The sequence below is a fragment of the Elephas maximus genome, chromosome 15, assembly GCF_024166365.1.
Source record: "Elephas maximus indicus isolate mEleMax1 chromosome 15, mEleMax1 primary haplotype, whole genome shotgun sequence".
Classification (NCBI taxonomy): Eukaryota; Metazoa; Chordata; class Mammalia; order Proboscidea; family Elephantidae; genus Elephas; species Elephas maximus.
Window position 1 is genome coordinate 2,600,926 of NC_064833.1, and position 13,867 is coordinate 2,614,792.

A 13,867-nucleotide genomic window follows, 5' to 3' on the forward strand; every position below is an offset into this window, starting at 1 on the left:
TGCTTCAGAGGCCCGCGGGAGGGTCCCAGAAAGGCTGCGTCCCAAGATTTGGGCTAGCGTTCGCCCACTTCCCTGGCATAGTCTCCCAGAAGAGGGAGGGGACGGTGGGTGTCTTAGTCATCTAGTGCTGCTATAACAGAAATACCACAAGCGGATGGCTTTAAAAATGAGAAATTTATTCTCTCACAGCCTAGTAAGCTACAAGTCCAAATTCAGGGCGCCATCTCCAGGGGAAGACTTTCTCTCTCTGTCGGCTTGGGGGGAAGGTCCTGGTCATCAATATTCCCTTGGTCTAGGAGCATCTCAGCGCAGGAACTTCAGGTCCAAAGGAGGCGCTTTGCTCCTGGTACTGTTTTCTTGGTGGTATGAGGTCCCCCCTCTCTGCTCACTCCCCTTTCCTTTTATCTCTTGAGAGAGAAAAGGTAGTGCAGGCCACACCCCAGGGAAACTTCTTTACATTGGATCAGGGATGTGACCTGGTAAGGGACTTACAATCCCACCCTAACCCTCTTTAACATAAAATTACAATCACAAAATGGAGGACAACCACAGAATACTGGGAATCATGGCCAACCAAGTTTTGGGGGAACATGACAGTGAGGGTCAGAGTGAGGAGAGATGTGCCCAGCCATCCTCAGCTGCCAGCAAGTCCCTGCATTCAACTGACAGCCAGTGTGAAGGCTAGTCTGGGATCAGAGTCAGGGTTCAGTGTGTGACCAGGTCAGGGCTCAGTGTGTGATCAGGGTCAGGGCTCAGTGTGTGATCAGGGTCAGGGCTCAGTGTGTGACCAGGTCAGGGCTCAGAGTGTGACGAGGATCAGGGCTCAGTGTGTGACCAGGGTCAGGGCTCAGTGTGTGACCAGGTCAGGGCTCAGAGTGTGATGAGGATCAGGGCTCAGTGTGTGTCCAGGGCCAGGGCTCAGCATGTGACCAGGGTCAGGGCTCAGTGAGTGACCAGGGTCAGGGCTCAGAGTGTGATCAGGGTCAGGCCTCAGCATGTGACCAGGGTCAGGGCTCAGTGAGTGACCAGGGTCAGGGCTCAGAGTGTGACCAGGTCAGGGCTCAGGATGTGACTGGGATTAGGGCTTAGTGTGTGACTGGGACCAGAGCTCAGTGTGTGACCAGGGTCTGGGCTCAGTGTGTGATGAGGATCAGGGCTCAGTGTGTGACCAGGGTCAGGGCTCAGCATGTGACCAGGGTCAGGGCTCAGAGTGTGACCAGGTCAGGGCTCAGAGTGTGACCAGGGTCAGGGCTCAGTGAGTGACCAGGGTCAGGGCTCAGAGTGTGACCAGGGTCAGGGCTCAGGATGTGACTGGGATTAGGGCTTAGTGTGCGACTGGGACCAGGGCTCAGTGTGTGACCGGGGTCAGGGCTCAGTGTGTGACTAGGGTCAGGGCTCAGTGTTTGAGTAGGGTCAGGGCTCAGTGTTTGAGTAGGATCAGGGCTCAGTGTTTGAGTAGGATCAGGGCTCAGTGTGTGACCAGGCTCAGGGCTCAGTGTGTGACCAGGGTCAGGGCTCAGTGTGTGGCCGGGATCAGGTCTCAGAGTGTGACCAGCGTCAGGTCTCAGTGTGACCAGTGTCAGGTCTCAGAGTGTGATCAGGGTCAGGGCTCAGGGTGTGATGAAGATCAGGGCTCAGGATGTGACTGGGATTAGGGCTCAGGGTATGACTGGGATTAGGGCTCAGCGTGTGACTGGGACCAGGGCTCAGTGTATGACCAGGATCAGGTCTCAGAGTGTGACCAGCGTCAGGTCTCAGAGTGTGACCGGTGTCAGGTCTCAGAGTGTGACCGGTGTCAGGTCTCAGAGTGTGATCAGGGTCAGGGCTCAGGGTGTGACTGGGATTAGGGCTCAGGGTATGACTGGTATTAGGGCTCAGCGTGTGACTGGGACCAGGGCTCAGTGTATGACCAGGTCAGGGCTCAGTGTATGACCAGGGTCAGGGCTCAGTGTGTGACCAGGGTAAGGGCTTAGTGTGTGACCAGGGTCAGAGCTTAGTGTGTGACCAGGGTCAGGGCTCAGAGTGTGATCAGGGTCAGGGCTCAGGATGTGACTGGGATTAGGGCTTAGTGTGTGGCCAGTGTCAGGTCTCAAAGTGTGACCAGGGTCAGATCTCAGAGTGTGACCATGGTTAGGGTAGAGTCTGGGTCAGGGCTGGGACTTCCTCAGCCATGGTGGGCATTGGTGTCAATCTGTGACAACACAACAGGACCGACTCAGCTTGCTTACCCTGGATTCAGCCACCTTGGCCTCAGCCCTCTGGTCTCTGTCTGTTGGACCCCTCCTTCCCACCCAGACGCCCATTTTCAGAAGCCCTGCTGTCACTGGGTGAGGGTGGGGCAGCCTCTTGTAGACAAGGGCTGGGCTCAGGGTGATGGGGAAGGGCCCCTACATGGCAGGGTGAAGAGGGCACTCTGAGATCGGTCTTCCAGCAGCACAGGCACAGATGTGTGCGGTAACAACACCCTCAGGCCAGGACAGGGCTGCGCACAGTGGTGGGCAGTAGATGAGGGACTGGCTGCTGGGCGACGATGGCCCAGGTCTGTGGGTGGCGGCTCTCACAGAAGACGAGATTTGGAGCCTGTGGGCAGAAGGGGCCCTTGGGGTCTGGGTTGGACAGTGCTCTCCTCTGGAGGAGTCAGTGAGTCACCAGTCTGGTGGTGCAAATTGTCTGTGCCTGACGGCTAACCTAAAGGTTGGCGGTTCGAACCCAGCCAGTGGAGCCATGGAAGAAAGGCCTGGCAATTAGCTTTTGTAAAGACTACAACCGAGATGACCCTACGAAGCACAGCTCTACTGTGTAACACGTGGTGTTGCCATGAGTCGGAATCAACTCCATGGCAATGGTTTCGGTGTTTTAATTGGCTCCTTTGGGAAGCCTTCACCCCCGACCCCCACCGCGTCCTCCTCTGGGCTTCCAGGCTCCAGCCCCCATGTCCCCAGGAAGGCTTTCCGTGTTGGATTTTAACTGCTGTGTACTTCTCTGGTTTCTGAGTTCAGGGACTGAGCCCCACAGCGCATAGCCCGGGGCCTGGCTCAAACGCAGACCCAGCTCAAGAATGAATGAATTCAAGAGAAGGGCCAAGGCTTCCCCCTACCTGCGGGCCCTGGCTCCCCGCTGGAGTCAGAGGGCTGGGCCTCCATAAAGAGAAAATCACAGTATCCCGGCAGCGGTCAATGAAGTATTTTTCACAAGCAAGGAAAACTTAAGGCTAAATTGAGGCTCATAGAAAATCATGTTTTTAATGTTTTCTGAGAGCTGTGAAGTATCAACTTCAAAGCCATCGATTGCCGTTTGGGAAGCGTGCAGGGGGATCTTTATCTGCACACTTCCCATGCGCCCATGTGTGTGCCAGTGTGTGCGCGCGTGTGTGTGCCGGTGTGTATGTGTGCGTGTGGGCCTGAGGTTGGGGAATGATCCCTTCCCTCACTGTGGCGTACCCCTCCCAGGGGCCCTGTGTCTGCAGTCTCAACAAGGGGCCTTCACTGTCATCACAGAGGCAGAAGACAGCTCGGGCTGTGAGTGTGTCCACTGGTTACGAGCACCGAGTCGGGGCTTTACGTGGAGATGGTCCCATTCAATCCTCCCCCAGACCTGCAAGGAGCTGCTGTTATATCCGTGTTTCAGATGAGAAAACTGAGGTGTAGACAGGGCTAGGGAGCACGCAGGGAGACTATGTCTTCTGCTGGCCCTCTGCTTGGGGCTGAGACCAGGGAGCCTGAGCGTACACCCCAAGGACCTATGGGGCGTTACAATGCAGGACAGGCATAGCTGTGGCTGGGGAGCTCTTGCTCTATGCCAGCACCGCCCTGAGCTCTTTACATATGGCATTAGTGTCCTAGAGCTGCCAAGGACCACAAACTGGGTGGCTTAAAACAGAAATTTATTCTCTTACAATTCGGGAGCCTGAGAGTCCAAATTCCCAGTGTCGGCAGGGTGATGCTCCCTCCAAAGGCCCTAGGGGAGGTCCTGCCTTGTCTCTGCTGGCTCCTGGTGGCCCTGGGCGCTCCTTGACTTGCGGCTGCAACCCAGCTCCATCACACATGCCTTCATTCCTCTGTCTCTGTCTTCTCTTCTATAGGGACACCTTGTCACCTGCGATAAGGACCCATCCAGGGGCAGATTAACCAGTGTGCAAGCTGCGTGGGGATTTACCATGAGCAAGCTATGCAGGGGCTTAATTGTGTTTACTTCCTAATCCATAGTGAACAGCTTCACCTGGGTCTCCTCCCATTTTTGACCCAGAGCTGGGGCCTGGGGCCTGGGGAGCTGTGGATGAGCTCACGGTAGGGCCTCAGGCCCGAGGTCTCCTTCTGAAAACCCAGCTGCTGACAGCCCTGTGGAGCACAGCTCTGTGCCGACTGACTTGGGGTTGCCCTGAGTCAGGGCTGACCCTATGGCAACTTTTTTTTTTTAACCTGAAACACTTCTCTGAGCTTCTGGGGGCTTTGGTATTGGAATCTGTAAAACCAGGCAGTGTGCCCCCGAGCCTAGGGCTGCGAGGACGGGGGAACTGACTTGTGGGGCTCCCTCCCCTCCCCACCCTCCTTCCCCCTCTCTCCTTCTCTTCCTCTCCCCTCCTCTTTGTCTTCCTACTTCTCCCCCCGCACCCTTCCTGCAGAAGGAGAGATGAAGTCCTGCCTTCAGCGCCCCCAGCCCCAGCAGATGCAGGGTCCTGGCCCCACCCTGGGGAAGGCCCACCAGAGGGGGAGACACTCAGACAGAAGGGAGCACCTCTAGCCAGTCCAGACGGAGAAAGGGTTTTCTTTATGACTGCAGCAAGAGAGACTTCAGTGGGACATGAGGCGGAACCCCGGAGGATAAGGCTGTAAGCGGTCCTGCAGGTTGGAACACGCTTCAACAACTCCCCCTCCTCCGCTGTCTCCTTGCTCAAAGCAAGCAATTTTGCTTCCGGGTGCTTCTCAATAATTGCCATAATAAATTCAATAATTAAGCTAAATCCACAGACGAGAATTAAATATTAATGTCTAATAAGCTATTCTGAGAGCATACCAGCAAGGACAAGCAGGAGTGTGCCACCAGGCTCTCCCCTCGACCATCCAGACAGGGTGGCCTGCCTGGGCCCTTCCACCATGGCCCCAGAGCCCACCCCACATAGCAGGGAGAAGGGAGGCAGGTGAGCACCCAGCCTCGGCCCAGGAGGGGCAGCGGGCATGTGGCCTGCCCTGGGTGTGCTGAGAGGCTGCCAGCAGGCCGTCCGTCCACGAATGGGAACACCTGAGTGGGCAACAGTTTCCCAAGTGTCCTCAGGGGTGGCTGGTCCAGCGACATTTGCTGAGTGCTGAATGGGATGGGGCAACAGCCCATTGGAGGGACACTGGCAGTGACTGAGGGGGGGATACCTACTCCCCTGGTGAACCGGCCCAGGCTCTGCGTTGGTGTCCGAGCTCTGAGAGCACCTCAGCCAGTTTGCAGGGAGGGGTGTTGGGCCCAGTCACCCCAATGGCAGTGGACACTGAACAAGGACTGGTCACACTCTGGAACCTGGCAGCCTGGTCACAGGTTGAGCACTGACCCTGGCTACGTGCTGAGCCCTGACCCTGGTTGCACACTGAGCCTTGATCCTACTCACACACTGAGCCCTGACTCTGGTCACAGGCTGAGCCCTGATCCTGGTCACAGGCTGAGCCCTGACCCTGGTCACACTCTGAGCCTTTGACTCTGGTCATAGGCTGAGTCCTGACCCTGGTCACTCACTGAGCCCTGACCCTGGCCACACACTGAGCTCTGATCCTGGTCACACGCTGCACCATGACCCTCCTCACACACTGAGCCCTGATCCTAGTCACATCCTGAGCCCTGACCCTGGTCACACACTGAGCCCTGATCTTGGTCACACCCTGAGCCCTGATCCTGGTCACACCCCGAACCCTGACCCTGGTCACACCCTGAGCCCTGACTGTGGTCACAGGCTGAGCAAGGTTTGGGGGGGTATCGTGAGCACAGGAACAGAGGACAGGTTGGGGTGGCCCTGGGTAGTTGGAGTAGGTGATGATGGGCAGCTTGGTGCTGACGGGGTGGCTGGTGGGCCATGGGGGAGGGCACTCTAGCCAAGGGAGCAGTGTGTGCAGAGGCAGCTGACCCGTGGATGGGAGCTCCAGAGAGAAGGGGGGCCAGGGTAGGGGGTGCCCTGTGCAGGCCTAAAGCCCGTTGCCGTTGAGTGGCCTTTGATGTATGGCGACCCCACGGGTGTCAGAGTAGGTCTGTGCCCACAGGGTTCTCAGTGGCTGACTTTTCAGAAGTAGATCACCAGGCTTTTCTTCGTAGGAGCCTCTGCATGGACTTGAACTGCCATCCTTCCGGTTAGCGGTGGACCCCCTGGGCAGTGCACACATTTCCAGCCCCAGAGCCCAGAGACCACAGGGAAGGGCTTCCCATTCCTGGTACCTGCAGCTAGGAGGCTCAGGACCAGCTGGGCCACTCCCCTACCCAGGCTGGCCCCTTTCACCTCTGCATTCCACCACCCCGCGTGCATCTGTCACAAGCCCAAGATCTCGGCAGCCAGCATCTTCTGAAATGCCATGTGGCCGAGGCTCAGTGAGGAGGGGGTGCCCTGGCACAGTGCTGGGGTGGGGGATTCTCCAACAGGCAGCCCCTCTGCCCCGAGCCCTGGGGATGAGGAGGCCCAGCCAGGGGACAGCAGGGCCTGGAGGAGCTGGGAGGTGTGCAGGGCGGGGGCTAAAGGCCACTGGCTGAGGGTGCCACAGAGCCCCTGATCCCCCTCATCCTATCCCTCGCCCTGAACTAGCTAGTCAGCTCACCATCTGCTAAAGCCAGAAGGGGCTGGCAGCCTTGTTGCGCCCAAGGCCTTGGCATCCTCTGAGACAGGGGCCACATGCCACCCCTGTGTCCCAGCCTGGAGCCACAGGCTGTCCAGGGAGGTCTGTTGGATTGCACAGAACATTCTGGAACCACAGAGCCAGCCTGGGGAGGGGGACAGGGTTCCAGCTGAGAGTTGGCCTGATTTACCTATGAGAGACTGTGGTTCTGGAGGGCGTGGCCCACATGGCTGGTGGCAGGGCTCAGCCAGGCCCAGCGGGGTCCCAGGATAGGGTCTCCCCTGACCCCAGGCTGTGGTCCTGTTACAGTGGGGTGCGGCTGTCAGGAAGGATGCTCATGGGCCCTGGGCATACCAGGGGACAGTGTGGTGGCCCCTCCATGGTAGCTGTGGGAGATCACTTCTGCCTGGACTCTCTGCCCTTCCCTACCCTGTGTAGGGCTGGGGCAGCTTGGGGGAGAGACAATTGTGAGCACCCAGACCGTCACCCTGCCCCTGCCAGCCTGAGATGCCACCTCCCACAGAGAGCCCCGGAAAGGGCCATGCTGGATCCAAAGGGCTGAGCCCTGACGTGGAGCCCCGGCAGTGTGCTGCCTGCCCAGAGAGCCAGCCATGGTCCAGCCCAGCCCAGCACACACACGCCATCGCATGCTGATCACCTGGGCGTCCAGCCGGCCTGACAGCCCTCAGCACCCTAAGTATTCTCTCTCCCCCGCCTTCCTGCAGCCTGGGTGTAGTCAGCAGTGACAGCCCAGGCCCCAGGAGCTGCAGCCAGGCATCCTCATGGGACCCTCTGGGGCTCCTCTTCCACCCCCCAGTCTGGCTTCATGACCCTGGGGGCTTTGCTGGGCCCTGACAGTCTCCAGCTACCTCCACCCACCTGGGGAATGACAGTTGTGTCCCCACTGGACTTTTATAGGGGTCTCCCAGTTTCTTCTTTTGAAAATAGATTTATTTTTTTGTGCAGAAATGACATGTATGCATTGTAAAATGATAGATGACATGGAAAAGTATAAAAAGCAAATAGAAGCCAGCCCCTGCCCACTGGACAGCCCAGCCAGCAGTGTGGGAGCGAGCTTCCCACTCTCCATGCCAAGGAAAGGGGCCCTAGCCTCTGTGAAGTCCAGGGGCCATGTGACCAGGACTGCAGCAGTGAGGGGCAGCTCACCTAAGAGGCACCGTGGGTGCCTTTGAGGGCTTCCTAGGGGAAGGGGCATTCAGGCTGGGCCCTGGAGACTGTGCAGGAGTTCAACAGAATGAAAGGGCTGGGAAGGGCTGGGGGGGAGACAGGGAGGAGGCAAGGACACCTCCCAGAGTTCTTTGAGGGCCTGAAGGATAGTGGGGCCTCATAAGAGCAGAAGAGAGCAGAGCGAACTGGGAAGGACTCGTTGAGTTGGGGGTCTAGAGGTCTCCTGGTGGACTTGGGAGACGGGTCCAGCAAGGTTGGGGGTGGGTGTGTGGAGTGCCAGGGAAGGTGGGCCGGGTGGGGATGGAGCATGGGGGCTAAGGGCCCTGGAAGTATTTGAGTTTAGGGGGGTGGGCAAGCAAGCCTGGGCATGCCCCTTTGGGCCTTGTCCCTTTCCTGTGAAGTGCAGCCGGGCCACTGGGCCCTATGGTCTTCCCAGCTCAGCCACGGAGCCCAGCTACACATTCAGCTGGCCACCGCCCCCACCCTCGGATAGGCCAGCCCCTACTGGGCGCCCTGTGTTCATTGAGGAGAGGCACGACAAGGGGCTTCGAGGTGCACGGAGCCTGAGGCCACCTCGCCTCCCACCCTGCTGCCCGCAGGCCAGGGCTCCTGAGCCTGCGCTTTCTCACATGCAGCGTGGCTGGATGACCTGCTCCAGCAAGGCCGAGCACTGGCCAGACTCACCCCGGCTCTCTCAGAGCCCAGCCTGGGGCCGTGGGGTGGGCAGGTGAGACCAAGAGCCCTCCAACAACCAGAGCCGGACTGAGGGAATCTGTTGTTTTGCAGGTTGGTGATGTCACGTGGCTGCCGTGGACCTGAGAGCTTCGTGCCTGCCTGCCCCCGCCTCTGCGCTGCCTGTGGAACGAGCCCCTAATAAACTGTGGCCACTTCACAAGCCTCGGTGCCTGTTCTCTGTACATCTGCTGGGGACGGGCATCTTCATGGCATGGGCCCCGTGAGAGGGAGCCGGGGCTGTGGCCAAGGTGGGACAGGCTGGAGTGTGGACACTGACTGAGCCCAACAGTCTCAGCTGGGAAACCAGCTTACCACAACCAGGAGAGGCACTCTGATGTGTGGGCATGTGTGAAATGTGTGTGTGTATGTAAGCATGTGTGAAACGTGTCTGTGAGTGTGTGGTGCGTGTGTGGGGGAGGGGCGCCTGTCCCCCTGGAGGCCGTGCTGCTGTATATAAGGCTCAGGAAGCCCTGTGTTTCTGACTCCCCCCTCCCCCTAGGCCTGTGAACATGGCTGCTGAGGTGGCATCAGTGTAGGGAGGGGACAGGGACCCAGCTGCCAGAGACTCCTCAGCTTTGGCTGTGGCAGGCCTGGGGACCAAGGAGTGTGCACAGCAAATTGGATTTCGCACCCCTGGCTGCAGGTGTGAGGCGGGCACCGCAGCACAGGGCAGTTGGAGGACGGCGGCTGCTCCAGGCCCGGCAGCCTGAGCCAGCCGGTCGCCACCCTCGACCTAGCAGGCAGGGCTGGGGTGGGCGAGCCTGGGCTGGAGGTGGGGGGCAGTGAGTCCCCCCACAGCTGGGGACCTGAAGCTGAGTGGGCAGACCTGCCCAGGTGAAGAGCCAGCTCATTCCTGACCCTCCTTGCTGGGTCTTTGTCTACATTTGGGGCAACAGCCAGAGGGATGGGTGGCCTGAGCTTGGCCTCCTGCCCCCATGGCGTGGTCCTGGGAGGAGAGAGGGGCAGGTGGCCGTGACCTCGGAGAGTCTGGGGGCCTCCCGTGAGGTGAGCAGTCCTGCTGGCCTGGGGCGCTGATCCCTGCTGACTGTCAGCACTTCCCGGGCGGAGTGGCGGGCGGTGGAGCAGGTGCATGAGGTGAGGAGTTCAGACAGTGGGGAGGGCAGTGTGGGGCCAGGAGGAGGCCGCCTGACATGCTGATGTCGACCGCACCTGCCTCCGCCGCCCTCCTCTCTGAGGCCTCTTTGGAACGAGTGTCAGAGTGACCTTCAGGCCCACTGCCTGTAGCGGCAGGAAGGCCAGGCTGTGCCGGCTGTCTGGGCCCTGGCTGTCCCAGCCAGAGACCACCCACCTGGCCACCATCTGGTCCTGGGGCGAGACAGGGCTCAGCAAGAGGAGCTGTAACCACAACAGTGCCTCGGGGACCCAGCAAGTCAGGCAGCCGAGGCCCAGAGACAGGATAGGCCCCCTAAGGTCAGCAAGTCAGGGCAAAGCTGGAATTAGAACTGTGCTCCTCATTCCCAGGCCAGACAAGGTTTCCAGGATCCCAGAGGCTGGGTGGGGTTGTTGAACTTTCTTTTGGAGAGCTTGGGGTGATGGAAAGAACGCGGCTTTGGCACATAGTAGGTGGACAGGAGGTGTTTGTCCCAAAGGACCTGCAGCTCAGGAATAGAAGTCCTCTTTCCCCTTCTCTGCCCGTTTCCATTAGTCAGTGTCCTCTCTCTGTCTGCCCACCCACCTCCTCTCTGTCCATCTCTAGAACCACACAGCTCTGGCCCACATCCATTCACAGGCTGCATGGCCTTGGGCAGGTCCCCTCACCTCTCTGAGCCTTGATTTTCTCATCTGCCAAGTGGGGTTATGAAAGCCTCCATCACAAAGATGCTGTTGGGGGTTGAGATGAGATGGGTCTGAGGAGCGCAGTGGTCTCAGACCCTGTTCCACCCCTGGATGGGCCTGGCACGTCTTCACTGTAGGAGCCCACAAGGACCCTGTCAGGGGGACCTTCTGCCATGAGCTTTGTTGTCACTGGCTCCAGGGAAATCCTAGGCCCCTTGGGCTCTAGGCCATGGCTGTGCAAATAGTTCCTCAGCTGAGCCCAACTCAGACTGAGGAGACACATCGTAGAAGTCCCTAGAACCTTCTAGTCAGGACTGGCAGCATAATTTGCATGGCCCAGATCCATAGCCATCAGTCTTTTCATCTTTCCACGCATCTCTGTTCATCCATCCATCCACCCACCTGTCCATCCACCCACCTATACATTCTTCCATTCATTTCTCAACCCATTCCTCCCTCCATCCATTCATTCCTCCATCCATCCATCCATCTGTCCATCCATCCGCCCGTCCATCCATCCGTCCATCTGTCCATCCACCCACCCACTCATCCATCCGTCTGTCCGTCTGTCCATCCATCCACCCTTCCTTCCCTCCTTCCCTCCCTCCCTCCATCCATCCACCCATCCACCTACCTGCCCATCCATCCATTCACTTATCCACTCGTCATCCACTTGCCCACCCACCCATCTACCCACTATCCATCCATCCATCCATCCACCCACCCATCCACCCATCCGTCCGTCCATCCATCCATTTATTCTCTTGATAGCTTAATGCTCTAAAGCCCACCCCCAACCTGGGCTTTGTACAGGGGATCCCTGCCCTCCAGAAGCTCCCAGTGTGGTGGGGGTTCCTACATGTGAACAGACAAGTCACACCTCACTGTGGGTGGTACACAGCTGAAGTACACACAGGAACAAAGGCAACACTGAGCAGACAGGTGTGCTCTGCCTGGGGTCTAGGAAGACCTCTGAGCTGCAGGCAGGGAAGGACCTGATGACCTCCTTCTTACCTGAATTTGCCGGAAGAGTCCAGAAGCTTCCGGAGGCCCAGAGCCTGAAGTGTTCAGCTCTTCCCTTAGCCAAATTGCTGCTGCCTTTCCCAATGAGTTTCCAATTTAAATACCCAAATTGTTTATTCTCTGAAATCAATCGACAAGGGACCAGCTTGTATTTGGATTCAGTTGACTATGATACGCTGTATTACAATTACAGCTCAAATGGATTTCTTTTTAATTTATTTTTCTCTTAACGTTCTCTTCCGTGGTAATTCCGAGACTAATTGTCGTCCCGATGATCCTTGCCAACCGGGGGAAGGATAAGGAATGGCTGCGGTTCAGAGGACGGCTCTCCTGGAGCTGCCTGGTTTCCGGGGCCCTCAGCACCCCCGTCCTCCCTCTCAGACCAGCCCGAGCGCGGGGTTGCCAAGTCTCCCCAGGGGCAGTGGGGGTTCTACGACCAGCGCTTTGATCTGTAGGGTCCAGGATGGGGGGGAAGACCCTGCCGCATGGCTGCTCAGAGGGAGGTGGGCGGGCAGGAAGGCCCTGAGGGTCTACGAGTTCTCTGTGTGTTTTGAACAAACCGCTTTTCCTCTTTCTACCAAGGGCTCTGGCCCACCTTCCTGCAGGGAGGCCTCCTAGGGCCCCCTTCCATTCTTCGGGGCCTCCCAGTGGGAGGAACGGGGAAAGAAAGGCCACCAGGCCCCGAGAGGCAGAGAGCATGCCCGTATACCAAAACATGCTCTCTAGGTGTGTGCGTGTGTGTGTGTGCGTCTGCACGTGTATGTATGCGGGAGTGTGCATACATGAGTGTGTATGCATGCATGTGTTTGCATGTGTGTGCATCTGTGTATGCATGTGTGTACATACGTGTGTGATGGTGGTCACTCATGCAGCCTGAAGGAACGTCCCCTGGCCCCCATCTGGCCACCCGAATGGCTGTGGCCTCAGGCAGGGTGTCGCTGTCTGGGTCAGTTTCTCTTTGCAACGTGGAGAGTGGACGAGGGACATCTGTGTGGGCCTCTGCAGGTGAACGGATACCTCCATCCCCGATCCTCACAGAAGTGCAGGGCAGGGGCTTACCTCCCTTTGGTGGAGGAGGAAACTGAGAATGGGGTAGACAGACTGACCTGACCAGGCTCCTGCAGGGCCCCCCTGAGCTCCCATCCCCACTGCCCCACCTGACCCACGGGAGCCACAGCGTCTGCTGGGCTTGGGGGGGTTGATCTGCTAGCCCAGGAACAGATGTGTCTGTATACGAGTTAGTGTGGAAACAGCCCCCATAGCCCATCCTGCATCGCCTCTGCCTGAAAAACCCTCGCATGATGGGAGTTTTTTTTCTATTTTGGGATATAGATCCTTGAGGGAGCTGAGATGCTGTTTCCATTAGCGGTGCCACATTTGTGAGCAGGGGAATCAATATCGGAGGGTGTGAGAAGGGGGTGGGGTGCCCGGGGGCAGGGAGTCAGTGCTGAGCCTGACACCACAGCCAGAGGTCAGCCTCTCGGGCTTCCAGAAAGATCTGTGGGAGGGAGAGGGTGCCCAGCCTGTCACCTCCTGGTCTCATGTGAGCCACAACAAATGAAGATGGGGAGGGTATTGGGGCTCCAGGGCCTGGGCTATCAGCTGACCCCCATGGGCAGAGCGGAAAGAGGCCACTCAGGACACAGCTGTGGCTGGACGTGTTCTTGCCAAATCACCGCAGTTTCTGCCCCGCCCCAAATCACCACAGGCCGAGGGAGACAGCGCCTCTGTCACGTGCAAGTCCTGGGGGGAGATGTGACAGCCTGTCTTGAGGGTGTGGGGTGTGAGTCCTTGGACCTCGCCCTGTGTGCGGCCATTTGCCTTGTCCCCTTCACCTGTTTCAACTTAGCGTGAGTGGGTGGAGCCTGGACTTGGGGTTTAGACCCTGAGTTCAAATCCAGCTCTGCCCTTTTTTTTTCTTTCCGCTGTTCAGCTTTGGGAACGTCAGTTTTTAAACCTCAGGATCCTAATGTAAGATGGAATACTAACAGACCAAAACAACAACAACAACAAGACATGGATCCCGACCCATTGAGACCCCATGTGTTGCAGAGTAGAACTGTCCCATAGGGTTCTCTTGGCTGTGACATTTGCTAGGAGCCCTAGTGGCACAGTGGTTATTAAGAGCTCGGCTGCTAACCAAAAAGTCAGCTGTTCAAATCCACCAGCCGCTCCTTGGAAACCCTGTGGGGCAGTTCTATTCTGCCCTGTAGGGTTGCTATGAGTCGGAATCAAGTCTAAGGTAATGGGTTTGGCTTGAAATATTTTAGGAAGCAGATTGCCAGGCCTTGCTTCCATGGTGCCACGGGGTGGGTTCACACTGC

At 58.0% G+C, this 13,867-nt stretch overlaps 1 protein-coding gene across 3 annotated transcripts in view; it reads left to right on the plus strand.

The window, feature by feature from the left end:
• The window catches only part of TSNARE1 (t-SNARE domain containing 1), a 230,922-nt gene extending 222,052 nt beyond the window's left edge, over window positions 1-8,870 (plus strand). For 2 of the 3 annotated variants that reach the window (XM_049853646.1, XM_049853647.1), the window contains exon 14: window positions 8,775-8,859. Coding sequence is in view for 1 of the 3 variants with exons in the window: in XM_049853648.1 (XP_049709605.1) it covers window positions 8,775-8,807 (33 nt within the window). In the remaining 2 variants the exon portion in view is untranslated. Of the gene's footprint in view, window positions 1-8,774 lie in introns of all 3 variants that reach the window. The other variant, XM_049853648.1, reaches the window with a different exon arrangement.
• The last annotated feature ends 4,997 nt before the right edge of the window (window positions 8,871-13,867 follow it).